Consider the following 14,101-nt stretch of genomic DNA (forward strand, 5'->3'; position numbering starts at 1 on the left):
TAAGTAATTTAACAACTTCTATTGACTATTTAATTACACAAAATATTAGGATTCTTATTCTCTTTGCCCGCTCAGTGTGTGATTTTTATATATCAAGCTTTCCTCACTGTAGCTTGTTATCATTCATTATTTAAAAAATTCTGAATGTATTACAACATATATGCTAGGATCATATACTGATGTAGTTAAACATCTGTTAACAGACTGATCTGTCTTCCAGGCATACAGAATTTGGTGGATGGCATAGGCAAGAACATTAGCAGCTTCTCCAAGGCATTTCCTGTGCAGAGTTGCCTGTCCAACTTCACTATCTTCATTAGCCATGTGCATGCCAAGCTCGAAGACTACTACCCCGAAATTGACAAAATAGACTTCTACAGGTGCAAGGACTCCTGACACACACCAACCCTTATCAAATTTTCCACTAAGTTTCCTCACATACAAAAGCTACCACCAATTGTGACATCTCTCTCTCTTTGGCTTTGCTTACTGCTTACAGGTGGATTGGCTGTATCGCTCTTTGTTGCATGGTTGTCCTAGTGCTGGCCTTTAACTATCTAGGCTTGCTGTGTGGAACCCTGGGTTACGACAAACACGCCTCACCAACAACAAGAGGCTGCATCTCCAATACGGGAGGAACGATGCTTATGGCGTAAGTCATCTATGCACATGGCATGCTCAATAAATGTTAGGCTCTAAAACAAAAACAGCTCCATGTCATATCGATCTATGTTTTCACTGTACCTGATGTCCTGTCTGGTCTCCACAGCGGTGTCGGGTTTAGCTTCATCTTCTCCTGGGTGCTAATGGGAGTGGTGACCACCATCTTTCTGACTGGAGGGAACATGGAGAAACTTGTTTGTGAACCATTCCACACAAAAGACCTCTTCAAGGCAAGTCATACAATCAGACATCTCTTTGCCCCCTCGCCAGTTTCACCGTAATTTCACACTGCACACAGAAAAAAAAAACTGCTGTAGAGGGTTTTTCTGATTTATTTAATTACTTATTGATCCAATGTGTTTCTATGAGAATGACTAATCTTTTCTACTCTCTTATTCATAAGGTTGTGGACACCCCACACCTGGTCAACCCAGAGTGGAAGAATTTCATTCCCGGCTACCTGTACAACGACTCCGAACTGGAGCTGACAGCAGAGAGTTTGTACAGGCAAAGCAAACCTAATTTAATTTATTTATAAGTGACGATGTTTAATCTGCCGACTTCAGATGCAATGCTGTAAATGATTACTCTCCGGAAAAACTTTTTTTACACCTGTGATTTGTGAATCATCAAGCCAGTTACAGACTATAGAATAAGTGGATGTTGCCATTTCTCAGTTTAGTTTAGTTGCTGGGTCTGACATCAAGCCTGCAACTGAATATTTTATTTCCATTAATGAGAATACAAATGAGAGAGGGAGTTGTTTAACCTGGCATAGTTAATTAACATAATTTTCTACACTATCTGTGCTACTTTTCTGGAGCCTCTTCCTCATTGATTACACGAGCTTTCATCAGCTCTCTCCAGTGAGATGCTGCATATCCTCAGCACGCTAAGACTCAAAACTCAAAGTTATTATCTCTCCAAATAGGGCATTGGCAGTTCCACAAGCCTTCATCCATTTAAAAGCAAGCAGTATTAATATTGTGTACATTTGAATGTTAAAACTGAATATTTGTCTTCAGGATATTAGCACACTAGGCCTTTGTGGTACCATACACTTGCTTCCTTATAGGGACTTGTCAATATTGTAGTTCCTCTGAGTTTCTCTTGATGGCAGCAAATATTTTCACTATGACTCAAACATAACTGACTTTTCTGTGTTTTTTTTTCCTCTATCCTGCCTGTTTGTGTTTTTGTTTGTATTCTTAGTACTTGCAAACAAAACAGAGGCATCTACTCTGCCCTGCGTCTGGACAAAGTCTTCAACATCTCCTCTTTTCTGAACAGTACAGTGGTCAGTAACCTGCACACACACCACAATTACCATTCAGCTTTACGGTGCAGTCTGGCTGTGAATCGTATTGATTTTTATCTTTAGCAAATAAGCTATTTTGCTCATCATTGCATCGGGAAAATAATGAAAACTGTTGTGTGCTACCAATGATCAAAAGTATAAGTAATAGACAATTTAAAAAGCCTATGTCAGCTAGATGCTAATAAACATACAATACTATTCAAAATGATCTGGGCAAGAGGCACTACAAGTTTAGAGTATACACAATATACATGTACTGATATGGGCACACATAGGAAACGTCTATTCTTGACCACAACACGTCATTGCCATTACCTAATAATTTCTTTGTTGCCAAAATGTGTTCTGACAGCTGATAGCGTTTACATGCCTTAGTCCTTACTCCAGTTTCTATCTCTTTTTGACCCTAAGCCAGCCTTCTGTCTTCTGATGGTCTAAACACATACAGCACTTTTCTGCCAGCTGGCAAGATAGCATTGGCTCAATGTCTCCAACAGCTGATATGTCCCATGCTGCATGTGTTTCTGGACATTGGTCATTTGTCTTCATTAAGACCTGCAAATGCTTAAAGGATATCCAGATAGTTAGTACTATTAGTATCTAAGCTATAGACCTTTGACTGAATGAATGAAGCAACTGAATTTATGAGTCCTCTTCCTGTTGGTCATATTCAATCAGAATTGGTCAGTTACGTAATTACGTAGCAAACAGTTTCTAATCGTACACCCAAGTGTTTGTGGCTCATAAACACATTTAGCTTGTTTCCTTGATCGAGTAACAACAGAAGTCAACTTACCAGACAATCTGAATACAACGTTTGACGACAGATATCTAGCTAGCGAATTACATTAGCCTGTTAGCTAAAAGCTTTAAGCTAACGAGGCACGTCCAGCTGTTCCCTAACAACGCCCCCTTTGCACGGACGGCAACCTGTTAAATAGGCGAAATACTTTTTTTAGCTAATGTTTACTTACGTGTTTAAGACAAAAATGTCGTTGCTACGAAAGTATGAAGTTTTCATTCATCTCATTACAGAATAACTGATCATAATATACTAACCACAATGGACGCACCTGTAAGGCGGAGTAGTCTAAAAAGCTATTGTCCAATCAGATTCCTCACAGGGATAACCGGAAGTCAGGCACAGTAAACAATGCAAAATGTCATTTTAGGCTCATATCTATGGCTTTCAGTCTATATTACTTTGTTTTATTATTCATCCTTCTGGTGGAAACACAAACATGATGTGTTGACAACATCACAACGACACAACAGAGACATTTCTTAGCTTCATTGGAAATCCAAAAGCATACAGCCATGACATCTAACAAACAACTTTATTGTCAACATTTCCTGCTGTGTTCTCTTTACAGGGCCACAAAAAAAGCATGTTTTTAGGTTATGACATTGTATATTTCTATTCATGCCAGTCTTTGTGAAAATCATATTTGCCAAGGCTGTTTTGCATTTTTGTTAACCTCTCATTATGTTCAAGATGTTCATGCAAACGTACAACAAACAACCACCTTTGATGTACAAAGTGTGACTCACAAAAAAAACATTTGACAAACAGGATATTTTTTTTTCTTTTTCACAGTTCACTAAGGATGTGGTCAGTCAGCTGGACAGTGTTAAGATCGACTTAAGAGCAATAATCCTGTTAGAGGCAGAGGGGAAACAGAATCTCCTGGATTTCTCTGAAGCTGGACTGTCAGAAATAAACTACGCCGACTACCTGGAAGAGGTGACACAAAAACACGAGTCACAACAACAACACAAGGAATTGTGCAAAAAACACAAGCACCAACAAATCACTTAAACTGTGCATGTGAAACACGGGCAGACACACAAAACCACAGTTAAAGAAAAGGTCAAGCAGACACATAACACACAAAACATGTACATATTTTAAGGGGTGTTGGGTTGTTACACAAAAGTAGATTATCTGAGAAAATATTGTGTATGTAAGAGATAAAATAATGATGATGTTATGAATACTTGTCCAAGTACATCAGTTCACTTCAGTGTAGTGGCATGCTACCAGAAATAGCTTCATTCTGAGGGCCTAGCCACCTCCTTTGCTGTCACTTAACATACAGCAGGCAGTCATGCTTCGCTTGATATCAGCCGTAACATGACACAGTACACCAGGTTCTGCCGAGGACCACTGAAGCTCAATTAACCAAAAGTGAACCTGCCAAGGCAAAGACTGTGTAGGAACAAGCTGATACTTGGCATCCCATGTCTTCTCCAATGCTTCCTGTCAGGTTCACTTACATTTAATTCCTGAAGGCGAAAGAGGGGGTAAAAAAAAGAGACTCCATTCGAGTGTAGCACCTGTCCCGATACACAAATCACACACTCTCCAAAAGTTTGAGTGGAAGTTCAAAAACCTGATTTAGCCTCAGTGTGGCTCGGTGTGTCTTTTGGCTTGTGTGGCAAAAAACGGGCAGAGTAAATGCACTGTGCTTCATACGTAGTTAAAAAGTAATAAGAACAACAAAAAGGAAGTTATGCTGAGTATGAAAGACCATATTTTCTCTTCATGGATTATTTTTTTCAGGTGAATAAAGGAGTCACTGTGGTGGATCTGCTCTCATTTGCCAGAGAACTGGAGGCCCAGACAGACCTCATGGTAAGAACACCTCGCTGCCATTTTGGCTGATACATAAACATCTGATTATCTCACCTTTTTATTTACAATTCCACACTTTACACACTCTTATGAAAGGCTCTCATTGAGGCTGGACTCTTTTGCCAAGCCCTCGAGTGGTTTAGGCAAGACGTTTATTTCCTCCCTAAAGGGAGCCGAGTTATGGTTCCTTCAGTCAGATAAGGTCTGTTAAACTGAATGAGTCTCTTAAAACCGTATTTAACATTCACATCACTTTGTAAATATTGTCCAGAGTAAAGTGTTACACGACATCATCCATAATTAAAACCTACTGCTCTAATTAAAGCATCTAATACCTCGTGTAATGTGTGCTGGATGAGAGAGATAAAACTGTATTGTAATGCATTATTCAACTGAAAAGCTTTCTTTGTGGGTATCAGGTGTATCAAATGTATAATACATGAACCTGGATTTGTTGCAGGTCTGTGATAAATTATATTTCTGCTGTGTGTTTGTCTACTTATTTCAGCCCAGAAGCCCTCTGCAGACTGCTCTGAAAGGCCACGTCAGCTCGCTGCGGCAGATCCACAGACACCAGATCATCCCTATGGAGCAAGCCATGGTAATACCTGTGCCTGTGTGCTTCACATGCTTATTATTGGCTGAACTTTTAGCTTTTGGTTAGATTTGTTTCAATGATTCATCTTACCTAAATTATTTAAAAACACACTGAAACAGTGGCTAATTTATTTTTGTGTATTCAGTTCTCATGATTATTCTTCCCCCTCATGTCAGTCAGGATCATTCATATTTAATTAATATTACACAAAGACTGTCTGCTTTCTCTGCATCAGAGTTTGGCAATCAGACCAAAATCAATCTGTTTTAGGCGTCAGACATTAGTTGGTGGAGGCACAAATCAAGATAAAAGGAGAGCAAATGTTGAATTAGACAAATACACAAATACACAAAACAAATGCCAGCATGACCATGTGTGCTGAGCAAAATAACCGAATAATTCATGCCAAATTTTGAGAAATTCACTGAAGGCATTCTTGATATAAAGCTCTGTGATCTTCAACACAGAATGCCAACATCTAATCTGTTCCATCGTGTGTCTAAGCAGACCTTTGTGTTAAATTTGAAGACATTTCAGCAAAAGATATTTGTTCTACAAGGACAGGACATATAAATGGACAAGCCAAAAAACACTGTGAAGGCACTGAAGTGGTTTCCAGCTTTGTAAGGTGTTAATATGTTAGTGTTTCACTCTTATAAGGACATCCATGCTCTCATCTCAAGTGAGCCTGAATAAAGCCGAAGCCTTATCTTTTTATTCCTTCATTTATGAGAGAATGACATCAGCCTCAACAGAGAAGACATATCTACATGTTCCATTTAATACCTTTAAAAAAATCGTTTTGACCCTCAGGCATGTGTCGCCAAACATGTCATGAGGGTGAAAAACAAATTAAATATTCATTTTTGTTTTTATATCTGTCAAGGCCGGTGCCATTCTTTTCAAAAACACTGAGCAGTTACAGCTACAAGCAGTTCAGCAGTGATGTGCTCACACGTTTTACAACAGCTCTTTTTTTTGTTCTTTTCCCCTGTTTACATCAAGAAATATGTTAGAGCAAGGGTAAGCAGAACTGTGAACCATCCTGTGTATTTAGTGTCACCACATACAGTAAACAGACAAAATGCATACCTCATTTTTGGTGGTTTCGTACAAATATTGTGTTTGTTCTCGTATTTACATTTGCATTAGAATCATATGGCAGTGATTGATGAGTGCGGGGCCTGAGGTAGAAGGAGACAAATTACACACCTCTCATTTCATTTACCTGCAGCTCAACTCAAAAAGGTTCAAATCAATAACTTAATTCTGTTTTGGATAATTGGACTGCAAGTCGGCAACAAGACCGGTCATGACAACATGGGGTCAACACGTTGAAGAGGATGCTCCTTCTTAAAACATGATGAAGGAGTGGGTTGCTGAATTCAAACATGGCAGAGATAGCTGGAAGATGACCCCGAAGATGGTGTCTCTGAGGAACATGTCCATGCATTAAACTTGCTGGTGTTAACTCACTGAAAACTGAAACTACTCAGACCTCATGAGCAGATTTGTCTGCCATTTTTCAGGCAGATGCTGACAAAATTGTCCAGGAGTCAGTCACCATGACTGAAACTTGGATCCACTTAAAACCAAGAGAAAATCAACAAGATTTAGTATAAGAAGCTGATAAGAAGAGAGATCCTTTCTCCAGGACAAGCCCACAGGTCCACCATGGTGATGGCTGCCATCCAACTGTCCACATAATACAGCACTCTAGAGCTCTCCAAGATAAAGAAGACGAAGCTTTACTGGTTTTGACAGTGATGATGATGCCATATAGGTCCAAGATGCAGAATTAATCAACGAAGAGATGTGTATGCTCCACAACTGTTAGATGTTTTGTGAAAAGTGACTCCTTCTACTGTAGGCCTTGAACTCATCACACGTTGTATACTCTGTGGTGTTGCATGTGAAAGATTTTGTACCAAAATACAACAAAACATCCACTTTAAGAAGAGAAATGTGAGCAGCTCTAATTGTTCCATCATTTGGGTCAAAACTGCAGAAAAGGATGACTGAAGGTAGGAGAGTCGTTTCTTTCTTTGTACAGTGGATCTTTTATTTTGGAACAAAATCCTTCAGCATGCCAGAAATGAAAACATGTTGTTCAGCGAGTGTTGATCAGTTTTGGTCTCTCCTGGTCTCCATTTGTGATCCACTGCCGTGTGTTTCTGGGTATCAAAACGATCTCTGACATGTTGATTTGTATCCTTTTAAAGAGCGCACTGAACCAGAGTATGAGGTTCCTGGAAAGAACAGCCTCTAACCTGCCAGTAAGTAAACCAGTCTTCCAGCTTGAATCAGAAATCCAGACTTAAATTTAATCTCAATCTCAACACTGTTTCCTCTTTGCAGAACAAAGTCTTAGCTGTTATTGAGGCCATAGAAGCTGCACAGTATCTCATCTCCCACAATGCTACACAGTTAATCAATCGGGTAACTACGACAGAACGACTTTCCTTGTATTGCTAATTTGTACGTGGTTTTTATTAACTCACATTGTGTCCCGATCTTTCTCAGGAAACAGGAAAATACACAGCGACCATTGTGGGCTACTTCCATCAGTACGTAGAGTGGGTCAAAACATCTGTAAGTGTGTTCATTTGTTGAAGCTGTGCTTTTTATATCTCACTTAACGTAGTGTTCACTTACACAGAATCACACAAGAGGAGTTATGTGCTGACAAACTGAACTAAAACTCTGCATGTTGCATAAGAGTTGTCATAAATATAGAAGAGACGAATATAACAGTTACAACCTCTATAAATTTGAGGAATTTGCTTTGTGGTACTTTGGTTTCTGCTGAAGTTAGACGAAGGAATTCAGACCAGAGTAAGAAAACAGAGTTGTCAATAAAACAGTTAAAAATGTTATTGTTTTCTGTGTAAAGTACAGAGATGTTGATGAAGATTCTCAGTCATCCAGGTCATCATATGTAGAGAAGATTGAAGCAAGGCGTCTGGACAAACGCCAGACTCTACAAGTCCAGACGCCTTGCTTCAATCTTCTCTACAAAGTACAGAGATGTCCGGGACTTCGTGTTCATCAGAGTAAACAGAGTGAGTGTGTTACTGCAGGTACAGTGTGTATTGTGTGTGTGATGTTTCCTGTTTATTCTTCTTCTGCAGCTCGCAATGGAGGTCGCACCATGCAAACCTTTTAGCAATATGGTGGATACGGCAGAAATCATGACCTGTAGTTTCTTGGTGGACTCAATGGTAATGATATTGATCAAAAAGGGACACACTCTGTTGACTCAGGTGTTAGCTGTGGCTATGTTAATTTTTGTCAGATTGGATAATTAATTGGATTAAAATATTTATTGTTTAACTTAGGTAAAGCTGGAATTTTAATGTTATGGCCTCACATGGCAGCAACATTCGAAATTCTAACTTAATTAATTGCGCAGAAGTAGCTTGCTCACATATTTTTTTAACCTAAACTATATTTTACATATTTTATGTGGATTCAAAATATAGATCAATATATCATTTATTTGCTCTACAATTATAAATCTAATATTGGTTTTCCTGCCAGTTAACTCCTTCCGACAAAATAAAAATCAACCTTCATGCACCCGTTCGTGCATAATGACAGAAAATGACTCAAAAATTCAAACTTTAAATCGCAGCATTCACCACATGACACCTGGTGTCTGAATCTTCATCTTTCCAACAGAACACTTTCTGGATGGGTCTGGGCTGCAGCACTCTCTTCCTGCTCCCGAGCATCATCCTCGCAGTAAAACTCGCCAAGTACTACCGCAGAATGGACACGGAGGATGTTTACGATGAGTGAGTACTTCCACTTATTATTCTACAAGTTCATACAAGTAATTGATATCAATCAATGGGAACAAGGCGTCATCAATGGTTGCAGGACCGCCTTCTGTCTCTTCAGCTCTTTACTCTGTACCTGCCTCTAAGTAGCTCATTCTTTTCATAGTGTGTTTTTATATTCTTAAAATGTTTGGGTTAAACCTAGATAAACCATGTTTTTATGGGTTAATTTTTGTTAAAGTATGCTTTATTGTTGGTTTGTTTTCTCTTCCCTTGTAGCTCCTCTGTTTCTGGGACATGGCATTTTACTTTGTGATAACCATTTCTACTATTTCCATTTTCCACATCCTTTATTTTGTTTCCATCCTCTTTCTGTGAAGCACTCAGCACTTTACAAAGAAACATTGACACATTTGTCAGTTTATTATTTACATTTCCTCCTCATGCACCTTTTGTTGGCCCTTCGTGGACACGTTCTGATCTGTGCTGGATTACAGGCGACTTTCTGGTGCATTCCTCATCTCTCCAACATTCTTACGTTGCTGTTTTTTTTGTGTATGTGTCTATCTTTATAGCATTAGGACAATTCCCATGAAAACGTAAGACATTTTTCCAACACCTCCCTCTGATCACTCACTCTGCTTTCCTCTGAATCCTGTAAATAGAACTGTTTACTAAATTCTTGGTGCTGGTTTGCGTTTTTAAGCTTGGACTTGCTCTTATGGGTGGATGGTGTGGCTTCTTGTTGTGTGCTACCTTTTGAAAAGTGCCCCTTACCTTTCATGAAGGGCTCTTGCAATCATTACCTTATAAAGTCCACCTGGTTTTTTTTGTAAGTTACGGTGTAAATAAACAAAATGCTATGGTTTGTACTCAGAATGCTAACATTCTTAAAACGTTTGCCTACTCCAAAAGAAAGCATTTTTACTCCTAAAGCTCAGCATGCCATGTCTCCCACGTTACATTTCTCATCCCTTTCATTTTTTGTATACAATATTTTATTTTCAGTATGGAAATTGGTATTAATGGTTATCATAGTGAGCGCTCACAAGGTATTCCTAATCCTATGATGACAAGGTAAATATTCCTCCTTTTGACTGCATGTAATGGGGAGGTGGAGGCATGCCCGGGGTGTTGTGTTTTTAAATAATGATGATGCGCAGTGCATGTCTGCAGGGGAGCTGATTCATCCTATGCATACACACAATCAAATACACACATCACAAGTTATAAATGAAAGTAGACAAGTAATGGTGGCTTTTATCAGAAAATTTATCATATCCCAAAATCTTTAGTGACAGCAGAGGGTTATTAAAGTCCTTCACTTAACTCCCCAAACCCCAACTGCAGGTTTGAAATGGCTGCTTTTAAAAAAATAACCAAAATTAGTTAAAACAGGCCAAATTACATGCATGGAGAGAGAGACTGTAAAATAATAATTTATTTTTTTTAATTTTGAAATACTTTAATAATCCCATCAGGGAAATTGCTTAAGGCAGCCCAGCAAAGAGCGCCACACACCAGTTAGTGCACTGAAGGCAATGCGGGTAAAGTGCCTTGCCCAAGGACACACAACAATGACTAGGGAGGAGTTGGGATCGAACCACCGACCTTCTGGTTATTGGACAACCCTGCTCTAATAATAATAATAAAATGCAACTAGTTAAATCAATGTATAGCTTGTGTAGCTGTGTTTTGTTCAGCCCATCCTCACCAGAAAAACAAGATAAGGTTGATATTTCAGTCGTTGAAAATAGAACGTGCGCATATCTCTAGGTGCGTATGGGTGTAGGAACTTGCCACGATGGTAGCGTGTTTTCAGGTGATCTTTACCCACCCTCTTATACTGTTTTTAATGCTCAACCTTAACCAGACTCATAGTTATGCTGGATTGACAAAATGGCACCATTAAAGCTTAACTAGCTACTTGTTTTTTCAATATATGATTTGTTTTTCTTTTATTAGACAGAGTTTACTCCACTTACTCCATAGGTTTAGAGGACTGTGAAAAATGAGCCCATTGGGACTGGGTGGAGGCCCAGAAACTGCCTGGGGCTCAGAGGGTTAAATAGAAGGACTAGTAAAATAGTAATAATATCTGCTGCCATTACTTCTCTCTGCCATGTTCTGCTCTGTGGGTTCTATCACTAACCTGCTGCATGCTGAATGAAAAATCTTCCTGTCTCCTCTCGTTTAGAGTCAGCCAAAGTCCGATGAATGTACACCTGATCATTTTGTTCAGAGAGAGGCAAGCATGTCAAGCTTTGTCAAGTGTGACGCTAAATGCTGCTCCTTTGATTTTTCTTTTTTCCTTAATCTAACCAGAACGTCTAACTGCATGTACATTTTTAATTTGCATTTTTTGGGGGTGAAGGGGGGGACGGGTTTGGCCAACCAACATGCTGTAACAGAGGCTAACAGGCTGAGAGCAGACATAGCTCAGCTACAGTCCAGGCCCTGATGTTTACTTCCTGTTTCATTCCAAGAGCAACACATGTTGAACCTGTGGTTTGTTACTAAACAGAAAAATGCAAATACGATAAAATGATGACTAAATATTTTCAGATCTTTATCAAAGGGTAGAAACATTGGTTTACATCTTGTAATGAAACCTACAGATCACTATCCAAGGGGCACTAAGTAATCTTATTTATATTTATCAATAACTATTGATACATCACATTTGACATTTCCTTCAACTTAATTTTTGAAAGAGACCAGGACCACAGGAAGAAGACAGTAAATCCGTTCACATCCTTTTTTTAACTTACTGTTTTCCTGGGCCATGCAAATTCAGCACATTTGCAGCGAACACACAATCTATGTGGTCGCAAACTTTGGGCTACACACCCTCACACAAAATACCCCAGCAACATACCCAGAGGCCATAGACCATATACTGGATCTGTATCATGCTCCATAGGTTTACAGAACAATGGGAGACTATCTAGCTGAGGCTTTAAGGTTTATTATAACTTCTAAACTATTCATTTAAAATTCAAAATATTTATGTTGCTACCAATCTGATCTACAGCTGGACATTTTAACAAGCCACAAAAATCATAATTTTAAAGCACCACACTGCACACAACCTTACAAATACTACTACTGTAAGTGTATTTCCAAATGTACTTAATGCTCCTTTAAGCGACTGAACATCAGAGGATGACGCTCTTCTGCTCTCAGCCTCGTGAACAGCTTCTCCTCTTTGCCAAATAAAAGAACAGCTTCACCACATAGAGATAAATGAGGTGATTTATCTGTGTGTGGCTGTTAATGTTGTTTCCTGTGTGTGTCTGTGTGTGTGTGTGCTGGTAGCATCCCCACCTATGACACCATGAACAGGTTCCCACGGGCCTCGGCTCCTCCGAGGCACATCGACTGGTGACAGAGAGCCAGCTCTTGTTCTGGCTCCTGAAAGGTACTGGACCACTAAGGACTGTGTCTATAACACCGTTTAAGTTTAACCCTTTTCCTTCCTGCCTTACATCGTTCCTTCACACAGCTGCCATCTTATCCTGCTGTTTGTCTGCCATCACTGCAGCATCTCTCCTGTGTTTTTAACCTCTGTGTATTTTTAATGCGCCACTCTAATCTAAGTCTGTTAACACTTCTTCCCAGCTTGTTCTAGTGCATTTCTGCTTGCAGGAAAACCATCATGGTGAGAATTTTAGAATCACTAACGAATATTAATGTCTTCACAGCACGTCTGTGTGGCTGCTTAGCTAGTGTATTATAGTTACTAATAATATCCTGTTTTAGTTCTATGAACTGTGTAACCTGTCACAGCTTCATGTCTTGATTTGCCCAGTTGTAGTGTGACATGTGAAAAAGACACCATATGTGTCTTTTTCTGTGTCTGAGATCCATTTCTTTCTTTCTTTCTTTTTTTCACAAAAGACATTTTACGAGTCACAATAGAAAACAAAATTAAGGGTGTGAATAATATAATGTCAAAATGTCCGGTGGCTGTGACACTGCTGTCATGGCCCAGAGTTCTTGTTATTGTCCTTATTAAACCTGCACGTTTTCTATCGTGGCAAGTCAAAATGTCTGCTGTGAAAAAGCAAAAAAACTGTTTCCCTGATTCTTTTGTGAAATGTACCACATGTATATGAAGCTAAATGAGAAATTTATAGGGACACGTGCAAACTAATGTAATCCAATTCGACAATAAACTAAGTTTTTATTGATTTATTTCGTTTTTGAGGACATATTGGCTTTATATACTTTAATTCTAATATTGCATTCAGCATGCATGCTGAAATATTGTGAATACTTTACAGTTTAGAACATCAGTACTAAATGATTTATGTTGTTACACATGATAGATTGCCAATCCTAAAACAACAGGGTAATATAAAGTGCTGAGTGTAAAAGTATATAATACTTACTTATATAGTAAGTATTATATAAGTAGTACTACTCCCGCGCTCACAAATTATATATTCCTGTTTGAATTGATTTTTTATGTACAATTAAGTAAATTATGATATTCGAATTATTTTCAGTTGATAAATTACCACCCCTCGATTTGAATTATACATTGAATTTTGAAATGTAATTTCAAATACCTGGAGGGAAAAGGGCATTATTCCCAGTGTAAAGTACGTTTTCTGGAAGTTCTGTATTAAAATACTTTTTTTTTTAACTGTATGCAGTCTGTGAAAAATCCTCTCTGGAGGTTCATGAAAGCATCACCGACTGTTCTGTCATGTCTTTTATTCCACAAGCCAGCCAGAGCTGCATTCATCTCCTGGGCTGTTCAGATGAACAAAGAAAAGCTTTGAATTATTAACTTAATATTTTAAAGAACTTTTTTTTTTTTAACCCCCATCTCTCTTATTTGTCTTTCCAGTGCCCTTGAAAACTGGAACTGAAATACTCAGTAAGTCTAACTGCTTTTTATTTTACATTTTAGTCATTTAGCTGAGTCTGCAGCAGCAGAATGAGTTTCGATTCACAGATCAATACAGGATCAATATACTATGGTCCAGAACCATCAGAGTTAAGGGGTCTATTTAACCAGCAATTTACTCTCATGGCAGGTCAACATCCAATTTTCCCTAAAGTAAGTGGAAAAAGTTTGTAGCAAGTTTAGAAAC

At 38.7% G+C, this 14,101-nt stretch overlaps 1 protein-coding gene across 1 annotated transcript in view; it reads left to right on the forward strand.

Annotated features, from left to right (window-relative positions):
- Window positions 1-14,101, forward strand: part of prom1a (prominin 1a) — a 59,531-nt gene that overhangs the window by 43,307 nt on the left and 2,123 nt on the right. Inside the window, exons 11-27 of the mRNA XM_028415625.1 lie at window positions 221-380; window positions 500-652; window positions 770-893; window positions 1,067-1,170; window positions 1,876-1,960; window positions 3,579-3,725; window positions 4,545-4,616; window positions 5,125-5,217; window positions 7,437-7,490; window positions 7,573-7,653; window positions 7,738-7,806; window positions 8,346-8,435; window positions 8,896-9,011; window positions 9,572-9,595; window positions 10,005-10,073; window positions 12,315-12,417; window positions 13,855-13,884. Of these exons, the coding sequence (XP_028271426.1) occupies window positions 221-380; window positions 500-652; window positions 770-893; window positions 1,067-1,170; window positions 1,876-1,960; window positions 3,579-3,725; window positions 4,545-4,616; window positions 5,125-5,217; window positions 7,437-7,490; window positions 7,573-7,653; window positions 7,738-7,806; window positions 8,346-8,435; window positions 8,896-9,011; window positions 9,572-9,595; window positions 10,005-10,073; window positions 12,315-12,384 (1,511 nt within the window). The 3' untranslated portion in view covers window positions 12,385-12,417; window positions 13,855-13,884. The remainder of the gene's footprint in view (window positions 1-220; window positions 381-499; window positions 653-769; window positions 894-1,066; window positions 1,171-1,875; window positions 1,961-3,578; window positions 3,726-4,544; window positions 4,617-5,124; window positions 5,218-7,436; window positions 7,491-7,572; window positions 7,654-7,737; window positions 7,807-8,345; window positions 8,436-8,895; window positions 9,012-9,571; window positions 9,596-10,004; window positions 10,074-12,314; window positions 12,418-13,854; window positions 13,885-14,101) is intronic.

The sequence above is a fragment of the Parambassis ranga genome, chromosome 10 (genome assembly GCF_900634625.1).
Source record: "Parambassis ranga chromosome 10, fParRan2.1, whole genome shotgun sequence".
Lineage (NCBI taxonomy): Eukaryota > Metazoa > Chordata > Actinopteri > Ambassidae > Parambassis > Parambassis ranga.